General features: G+C 43.0%; 1 protein-coding gene across 1 annotated transcript in view; it reads right to left on the reverse strand.

The window, feature by feature from the left end:
• LOC123506326 (titin-like) overlaps positions 1 to 9,712 on the reverse strand; it is a 140,761-nt gene that overhangs the window by 12,870 nt on the left and 118,179 nt on the right. Inside the window, 7 exon segments of the mRNA XM_045258296.1 lie at positions 1 to 2,721; positions 4,767 to 4,921; positions 5,310 to 5,510; positions 6,048 to 6,239; positions 7,314 to 7,515; positions 7,753 to 7,818; positions 8,146 to 8,375. Of these exon segments, the coding sequence (XP_045114231.1) occupies positions 1 to 2,721; positions 4,767 to 4,921; positions 5,310 to 5,510; positions 6,048 to 6,239; positions 7,314 to 7,515; positions 7,753 to 7,818; positions 8,146 to 8,375 (3,767 nt within the window).

Here is a 9,712-nt window from a genome sequence, read left to right on the forward strand (position 1 = left end):
ATCATAGGAGTGGGAGTGACTGTCTCTTCCTGTGGTGCAGGTGGCCAAGGCATGTGTCTGTTTCTGCACCTTGAATGATTTAGTCATAGAGCTGCTGACTGTACTCTCAACCTTCTTAGTGGAGCTCACATGTTCCACCTTCTGGCTCACAGATGCTTGTGTTGGAGCAATGATAGGCTGTGGCACTGGAGGAGCCAAGTCAAATGGAGGTGGTGGTGCAGGAGCAGATGGCTTAGCTAGACTAGGTTTGGCTACTGGGGCTTGTACTGGCTTGAATTTTGGGATTGTTTTAGGCTGTACCATTGGTGCAGGTACAGGTTCTGGTATAGTTTCATACACAGGAGGAGGTGCTGGCTTCAGTTCAAATGCTGGTTCTGGTTCTGCCACAGGTTCATAGACTGGTTCTGGTTCTGGGACAGGCTCTGGTTCAGGTTGTGGTTCTGGGATGACTTCATACACTGGTTCGGGTTCTGGCTGCAGTTCCACCACTGGCTCTGGAGGTGGTGGCACAACATACTCTGGTGCTGGCTCTGGTACCAGCACAGGTTCTGGCATGGACTGCTGCTGCATTGAGGAGACTTTGCTCATCTGGGTGTGGTGACTCACTGAGGTCATCTGTGTCCTCGACTCAAAGGAGGATGTCACTGATGTCTGCTTTGTTTCCACTTTCTCTTGTTTTGGAGGCCAGGCCTTCACCAGCTTCTCTGGTTTGTGCACTATCTCTGTCTTTACAACCTGTTCCTGTACCTGGACTGTGGGTTGTACAGATACTGTCTCCTGAACTTTAGGCTTCTTAGGGATAGGTTTCACAACCTCTTTCTCTGCCGACTCACCAGCTGATGTCAAGAACTTTTCAACAATTTTTGACTTCTTTGGTGTAAAAGTTGATTTGGGCTTAGGTGCCTCTTTCTTAACAACTGGCTTTTCTTCTTCTTTCTCAATAGCAGGTCTAAGTGAATCAAAGACCGGTGGTTTATCAAAGGCAGATGGTGGCAGGGGCTCCTTGCCGGCTGACTGGGAACGTGGCGTACGCTCAGGGACCTCAAACTTAATCTTCTTAAATTTGAAGCGGTGCTCAGGCTCCATGTCACTCTCATACTCACTGTCTGTGAAAGTACCAGGGACGAATTTGCTTGGCTTTGGTGGAGGTAGACTTCTGGGACGTTCCTGACTTGGTCTCTCCTCAACAGTGAACGGGAAAGGCTCAAGTTGTGGGAATTTTTCAAGAGAAGTTGTTTCTACAATTGTTACCGGTTCAATGATTTCCTTAGTGGGAGTGGTGGGGACAGGTGTGGAGGGCTGCTTGGGACTTGGGAACATGCGAATGCCTCCTGGCACTTCATCAGGAGACATGGGAACAATATTTTCTTCTAGTCTCTTGGCAATCTGGATCACAGACTCTCGCTTTCTCCTTGGCTTTCTGGATTCTCTGCCATCATCCTTCTCTGGGGCCTTGGGAGGCCTCACTGACTCATCTCCACTGGGAGGCTCAGAGGATACAGGCTCTGGCATGATGAGTGGCTGGAGAGGTTTGCGTTCAAGTTTTTCCTCAAGTACAGCAGATTTTGACTCACTCTTCACAGACATGAAGGACGAGGTTTGTGATGAAACTTTCTGTGAAAAGACCTGCTCAGGCTGTGGTGGGACAACCTGAGGGGGCTCTGCTGGTTTTGGTGCAGGAACACACTCAATGACTTGTTGAGACTCAGGAACATAATACTGCATCAAGTCATCCACAATGATGGGTTCAGCTCTGACTTCCACCATTGGTTCAGGTTCAGCAACAGCTTCTGACATGAGTGGCTGGACAACTGAATCCACCACCACTGTTGATGTGGCACCCTGTGTCTCCTGAATGGGGCTGGTCACACCACCAGTTGTGTACAGTTTAGTCTCCACAACAGAATAGCTTGTCTTTGACATTGACTTCTTAGACTCTATTATGTTTGTCTCGATTGTGCTGGTCTCTGTCTTCACTTCTTTTACTTTTTCTGGCTCAGAGGGAGGAGGTTCCTGGGGAATGCAAGGCTCTGGAGAGGGCACTGGCTCAGGGACAACTTCTGGCACAGGAGACAAAACCTTGTGGGTCTCTATTTTGGGAACTTGGATGCGCTGATACTCCTCCATCACCTTAAGTTCGGTGTCTGAGAAGGCAGGAGCTTCTGGTGGCATGACCTGGAACACTGGCTGTGGCTCAGGGACAAGGGGCTCCTCAAAAGTTACTGGAGGGGGTTCCTGCTGTGGCTCTGAGTCTGCCATGACACCATATTCTGGTGTTGGCTCTGGCTGTAAGTCAATGTCCATGGCAGAAGCAACTTGAGCAGTTTGCTGTGGCCTGGAGATCTCCCTGGGAGGAGCATGGCTGATGTATTCCTCCTCCTCACCCATGGCCGAGAAGGAAGAAATAATGGAGGTCACATTGGCAGAGGTTATTTCAACACTTGTGTCGATTTTCGGGACAACATTCTCAGACTCTGTTGGTGGAGGAGGCCACACCATTGACAGCTTCCCTGGAGTAGGTCTGACTTCAACCTCCTCTTTGAGAATGGGCTCTGGGGGAGGGGCCTGGGGATCACTAGGAGCTCCTACAACAGAAGGCTCTTGGGCAGGAGCCTTCTGGATCTTTAATGGGGAAGCAGGTGAGGGAGCCTCAACCGCCACTTCCTCTATAGTTCGCTTTATTGTTTTCACAAGGCCTTCTTCCTGAGTTTCGATAGTCTTCTGTATAGCAGAATAAAAAAGGAAAGATAACAGTTCCCACCACCTCAAGGAATTGAAAAAAAAAAAAATAGAAATGCAATTCAGTGACCATATGGCAAGTGCTTCACCTTTACAACCCCAAGCAAACATTCTGGCAGTGCTGCAAGACATCCCTCCTGTAGCTGATAGTTTGTGCAGTGAAATATACCCTTTAAAATAATACAGTGCAAGTGTGTGACTAGGACTAAGTGCAGTGAAAAATACTGGTGATTAAAAAGAAATAAAAGTGCCAAGAGTTAATTCTGGAGTTATTACTCTTTGAAGTTGGCCACAGCTCATCAAAACAGCAGCCTGATGGAAAACTCAGCTGAGCAATGAAGAGACAAAAAAGAAAACCTTGAGTTTTAAGAATGTTCACATGAACTTTATTAAACAAATATTTTTAAGGATGGCTCCCAGTGGCTGCTGTCAAGAGTGTGGCAAGTCCCATCCCACTTATGGTATTCTAAACCATTCATGTAATTCAATGCTAAGAAAAAAATACCAATGTATCTATTGAAAAATTTGTTCAAAAGTCACATGTAAAATCAACACTAATGCAAGATTTTCATGGAGAGAAAAAAAAATCAATAAAAAAAAAAAATTGTGGTAAATTTTGTTTTTAAATAATAGTCAGACCAAACTAGGATCTCTTCCACTGTCTTCAAAGTGATGAAGTTTACAGATCACAACAAGCAAGGTGACTTCCTGCATTCACAATCTGAATTTATCTTCTATCAACAGGCAGCCCACGAGTCACTAAAAATTTGGGCTGGACTGCTTGAAGCACCACCCAACTGACAAGTACTGGCAGGAGTCACCTTGGCAGGCAAGAGGAAGAGAAAGAAGGGAAATATCCTGCAGCATTGTGTGTAACACAATCAGCAACCATATATACTCGTACCATAATGCATATCAGTATTATTATCTTATTTCAATGAATCATCTCAGATTGTAAAATTATAGCCATCTCCCTTTATTGAAATGAATTACACTCAAGAACAAAGTGTTACGCCATTGCACTACTCTAGGAGGTGAGCAACAGAACAGACTCCTTCACAAGCTTGGTCTGGAACACTGTAATACAGTCACATTAATGATCAATGTAAGCTGCTTATACAACTACAAAAAAAGAAAATGGTTTCAGAGGAAAAGTTAATGAGAGTGTTCTATTTTGCCTTCTCATGCAAACAAATACATAAAATGCTTTGAATGAGATCTGATTTTACACCTTTCATCTCATCTTCCACATGACTCCTGCCTCTGCATAGCAGTGCACAGGCCAGAGAACACAAGTCAATGTGAGCTCATTGGCAAGTCAAGCTGTTCTCTCTGATGAAGCAACAAATTCTGACATTTCAGAGGATCTGGCTTCAACATAAACTTTGCTATAGAAATAATATATTTTGCCATAGCAAAGTGTTTGAACTCCTATTAGTTTTTAATTACACATTATTTTATCTGATTTCTTAAGCATGTGCTTGCTCTACAAGTCTGTGATTTTCTCATATCTTCAGAAGTAAAAACTCCAGAATTAATATACAGTACAAGAATTACAAGTGAGTAACATGAAGAGTAAAGAAAGTGAGTCCCAGGCTATTGTTTATCATACATATATACAGTGACTGTACAATTACAGTCAAATAAAGCTTGACTGACTGTACACAACAGGACAACAGTGAGCAGGAGGGAACATGGCAATAAGTTCTTTAAAAATTATTTCATAAATACGTATTTTCATATTTATTTTTCCACACAGTCATTTCTGAACTAGACAACCACCACAGTATTCCCTCAATTGCTACACATCCACCAAACAATGAACTCATCCATAACAGGAGTTACCTGATGGGTGTGCAGCAAGCAAGTCAGTGTTACTCTCCCTCCTCCATGTAGTGCTCACATGACAAGTGTTTTGACACCACACAACTCAAGAATGCCCATCAGATTTGCCATGTTCCCATCACAAACCCTTGAGTGCTCCCTTCCAGCATGGGGTGTATCAGGCACCTTGGGGCCACACATACCTTAGCATTGTCACTGGTATCTGTGAAGGTGATCTTGTGTGTGGCCGGTGCCTTCTCCATGACTAGTGGTGTCACCATCACATCTGCCAGGGACTCTGCACGCCCTGCAGCATTCGTAGCCATCACACCGTAGCGACCAGAGTCTCTTGGCTCAGCTGCAAATATACATTATCTGAAACTCCTGCCTGCTTCTGTACTTTCTCCTTCCTGCAACTTGAAGATAATTATCCTCCAATTCTGGATAATCACAAGCTATTTTTAGGGATTGATGCTTCAGCGGTCCTTTTTTTCTCCCTTTTGTTGCCCTAGGCCAGTACCCTTCTATACAAAAAGTTCAGCTAAATTAGCAGAGAGGCAACTTTCTATGATATCTCTCACACATCTGATTTCACACAGAGCAGCTCATGACAGTCTGATACACATAGATGGATGATGAGGATGTGCCTAATTCTGCTAAACTCAAAGATGATAACATGACTTTCCACGATGTCCCTCACACATCAGATTTCACACATACTGATCAATGACAAACACTTGCCACACCTTGCTGAATGACGAGGATGTGCCTGGTTCCCTCTGATTTGAGGGCCACATGGTCATCTGATGTCAGGGGCTGGCCATCCTTGCTCCAGGTGATGGTAGGTGAGGGTGTTCCAGTGACATCAATCTCCAGGTGCAGTCGCTCATTGATGCCAATCACACGGGGCTGCAGGCGCTTCGAAATGACTGGAGGGAATTGGGTCTCTGTGGCAGGGACAAGAATTTTCATGGTAGATAATGCAATATACAAGAGCCTGAATAACTGCAGTGATGATATATGTTGTCACTATGGCTCAGTAAAGAAAATAGGGCAAAGACTATCAGGAATGTAGTTATAACCAGAATTATCAATGAAAAAAGAATTTCTAACATTGAGAACAGAAAGAAAAAGAGCAAGACAATAATCACAGAGCGGAGAAAGGCACTATTCACTTTTAACAATTTCATCGCTCAAAAAAAAAAAAAAAAAAAAAAAAAAAAAAAAAAAAGGTAAAGAATATCAGAACACAATCCCATGAACATAATCACAAATTAGAGGACAACATCCAACAAGAAAAAACAAAAACACCACAATGAACACAGGGAGAAGAATTAACAATTACAAGAAAAAAGGATGCTAATGGTATCAGGAATAGAAAGACTAAGAAAACAATATCAAATCAAAAGACGTGATTCAATGGTGAAAACAAAAAAGGATAAAAGCACTGCAATAAACACAAACAAAGAAAACACGCCACTCACTCTTCACAATAACGTCACAGGTGCACTGGGCTGAGCCGGCGTCGTTCTCGATAAGGCAAGTATAGTGACCTGAGTGGCTCTGCTTCACCTTGGGGATAGTCAGCACTGTCTTGTTGAGTCGCGTCTCCACCGTCGCGTCGTTGCTCAGCGGACCACCATTGTGAGTCCAGGTCACTGTCGGCTCGGGATGGCCTGTGGAGAGGAGGTCAAACAAGTTTATGCAGGGTTAATTGGCAAGGCACTTCTTTTTCAACACAGAAAAAAAGTAACTGAGGGAAGAAGATTGAGTGGAAGAGAGTGAAAGGGAGGGATAAAATATCACTGAAACTGCAAAGGATGGATGTAGAGGAAGATTCAAGGGAGTAACAACTGGAAGAGATTTGTACACAATGTCAACCATCACATCTGGTGAAAGAATACAAAGACAGAGGAACAACTTAAAACTGATTGTGAAAGATGTGTAGGTAAGGAGTGTTTCTTCTTCAACACAAGAAAAAGATTGAGACTTACAATGCAGAGTAAACAATATTTTTTCCTTTCCCCATACAAGGACAGGTTGAGGTTAAACTTATAGTGAACAAGCAATCAAGGCACTTTTCTTCTCATAAGGAAACTGGTTGACTTTTTTTTTTTCTTCTTTTTGATGCAGGAGGGACAGATGGCCAAGGGCAAAAAAATATGGAAAAGGCCCACTGAGTTGCCAGTTCCCTAAAAGACATGAGTTAACCAAAATTCAGGTACAAATGTCTTGTGAGGTACGATGAGGCATGGTACTTTTCTTTTACGATTGAAGGGAAGAAATTCAGACCCCCTACACACACATACACAAATATATCCAAGCACACTCACCATCAATGAAACACTCCAGTATTACTTGATTGAGCCTCCCAACACACACACACACACACACACACACACACACACACACACACACACACATACACGTCCGGTAGCTCAGTGGTTAGAGCGCTGGCTTCACAAACCAGAGGACCGGGGTTCGATTCCCCGGCCGGGTGGAGATATTTGGGTGTGTTTCCTTTCACGTGTAGCCCTGTTCACCTAGCAGTGAGTAGGTACGGGATGTAAATCGAGGAGTTGTGACCTTGTTGTCCCGGTGTGTGGTGTGTGCCTGGTCTCAGGCCTATCCGATGATCGGAAATAATGAGCTCTGAGCTCGTTCTGTAGGGTAACGTCTGGCTGTCTCGTCAGAGACTGCAGCAGATCAAACAGTGAAACACACATGCATGCATATCTATGCACACTCACCATCAATAACACACTCCAGCACCACTTGATTGTCCTCCTTGGTGATGACTCCTTGCATTGGTGACACAAATCGAGCAGGAGATGATCTCTTCTTAGCAGCTGTGATCTTTTTCTGCTGTGGCGGCGGTGAGAGAGGAATAGCACCGGTGTCCTGTGAGATCTCCTGTGTCACCACTTCACCTTCCTTCTTGATCATGCTTATCTGGGAGATGGAAAGGTGTGGTGTTAGGTTTATGTCTGTGTATGTGTGTGGTGTTTGAGAAAGATAGACTGAAAGACACACCCTTCACAAAACACACACAAGAAATTTCCCTCACTTTACAATATTCCATAACCCATCTAGATATCATAATGGAAAATTGTGGCATTACATGTAACATGATAAAGAGTTCAATATGAATTTATTTATCATTTCAATTTGAAGAAGGTTTGTTCTTACCTTGTCTGATATCACTGGAGGAGCATCACCTTCTTGCTTCATCTCCTGCAGGCGGGCACTGTGGAGCTGTGGGGGAAGAGTGAAGTGAGTGGGAGGTATAATTTCTATAATGAGTTAGTAGAAGTATATACTAGTAGTACAATTAGCAATAGTGATTCAAAGCTTAAATTTACAAGAGGACATGAATAAAGCAAATGTGTGACAAGAATCTGAATGAGGAGACTGACAGAATAAAGAACACATTAGGAAGCACCAGTATAGCATCATTTAGGTAATTACAATGACTGAATAATATAAGACATTAAGCCAAATGACATTACATGGTGACCACAAATGCCATTGAAGGAAATTCCTGATGACAAACATACTACCAAGGTAAGGCTCACTACTCACCTCAACAGTAGGCTGCCCTGTGGCCATGTGGACCTGCGAAGAGGCAGCAGAGGCGGTGGAGTGCTTCTTTTCATCAGTAACACCATCAGAGGTGATCACCTTGGTGAAGCTGCTGCTCTCCACCACCATGGACTGCTTGAAGCTGGTGGAGCTGGAGGTGGTGGTGGAGACATGGCTCTCCTCCCGCATGTGTTGAGGCATGGCTGCCTCCGTCGCTAGCACCAGGGGCTCTGCAGGAAGGACCGAGACAAAAGTGAGGCTGCTGTTGAGTTTTATGACCTGTTAATGGATCCCTAGAATATTTTTGTTGAGAATGAAAAGATGGTGAGAAATAGAGGGAGAGAAAGCAGGTATATGAAAATGGGAAAGAATTTAAAGACTACGAAGTGGAAGAAGAAAAGTATGGGGAAAGATACAAAAACACTTAGCAGAAATCATCTCTCTTCCTAATCCCACTTGATTGCTTCTCATATCTCCAAAGCTTTGTGTTTGCTATCCTCTCTCTCTCTCTCTCTCTCTCTCTCTCTCTCTCTCTCTCTCTCTCTCTCTCTCCTCCTACTCAAGAGGAGAGGTCACCAATATCTCTTCACCATGCCAACACTCTCACTCACTCCCCCACCACACTTCACACTCTACTACTACTACTACTCTGCCCTGTCTATTTTCCTTGTCTCTCACACCACTACACTGTTAAGTCCTACCCATCAGCCTCACCTCTGCCCCATCATGACCTGCCATACGTACATTAAGAGATGCCAACCCTCACCACACACCACTTAAACCTTTATGATAACACAAAGATATAACAATTGTAAGAATGTAAATGAGATGTTTGAATAAAGACCACAGGAGAAAATGTTTAAAAGATTGTATGAGTTGTGATAATGATTGTCGTAGAAGGTGTCACAACTATTCATAACTTACTATTTATTTTTATTATAGTTGTTATTTTTTTGTGATGCCTTCCCTTAACTCTTCATTATCTACATGTTTATCTATTCCAAGCCCAACATATGACTGGCTTGCCTCACTCATCACCACAGACATGCCAGAAATAAATAGTTTGTATGTAATCCACTTATTGACTGAATGATGTGGCTTTTATAAGTAAGGTGTCTCTTACTCTCACTTATCCTTAATTAAGTCAGAAATGAACAACAAATAATTATTAGTTAGTATATATTTTCTCACTGATTCACATTTGATTGACATTTAGATTACATATTTGTTTTGCCCACTAACTAAAAAAAGAGACAAGAAGTTCTCTTTTGGGCTAAAGGAATGCACCTCTATAATTGGACACATGAAAAAGAAAGAGAAAAAAAAAATAGTTTAATGAAATATCCTATAAACTTTAAGATTGACTTGCTGAATTATCTTGTCAAGCCTGTCCACCTCTCAAGGCTGCAATAATAGACTAAAGCCTTTACTCAGTGACAAATTAGAATCAGATAACATCAAACTACCTTTTTGTTCAACCTTTTCTCAAACCTCAATCCACGAAGAAGAAAAAAAAAAAAAAAAAGATAAGTAACAGGAAAACATGGCCAGGCGCGCGTTCATATTT

Source organism: Portunus trituberculatus, chromosome 19 (assembly GCF_017591435.1).
Source record: "Portunus trituberculatus isolate SZX2019 chromosome 19, ASM1759143v1, whole genome shotgun sequence".
Taxonomy (NCBI): Eukaryota; Metazoa; Arthropoda; class Malacostraca; order Decapoda; family Portunidae; genus Portunus; species Portunus trituberculatus.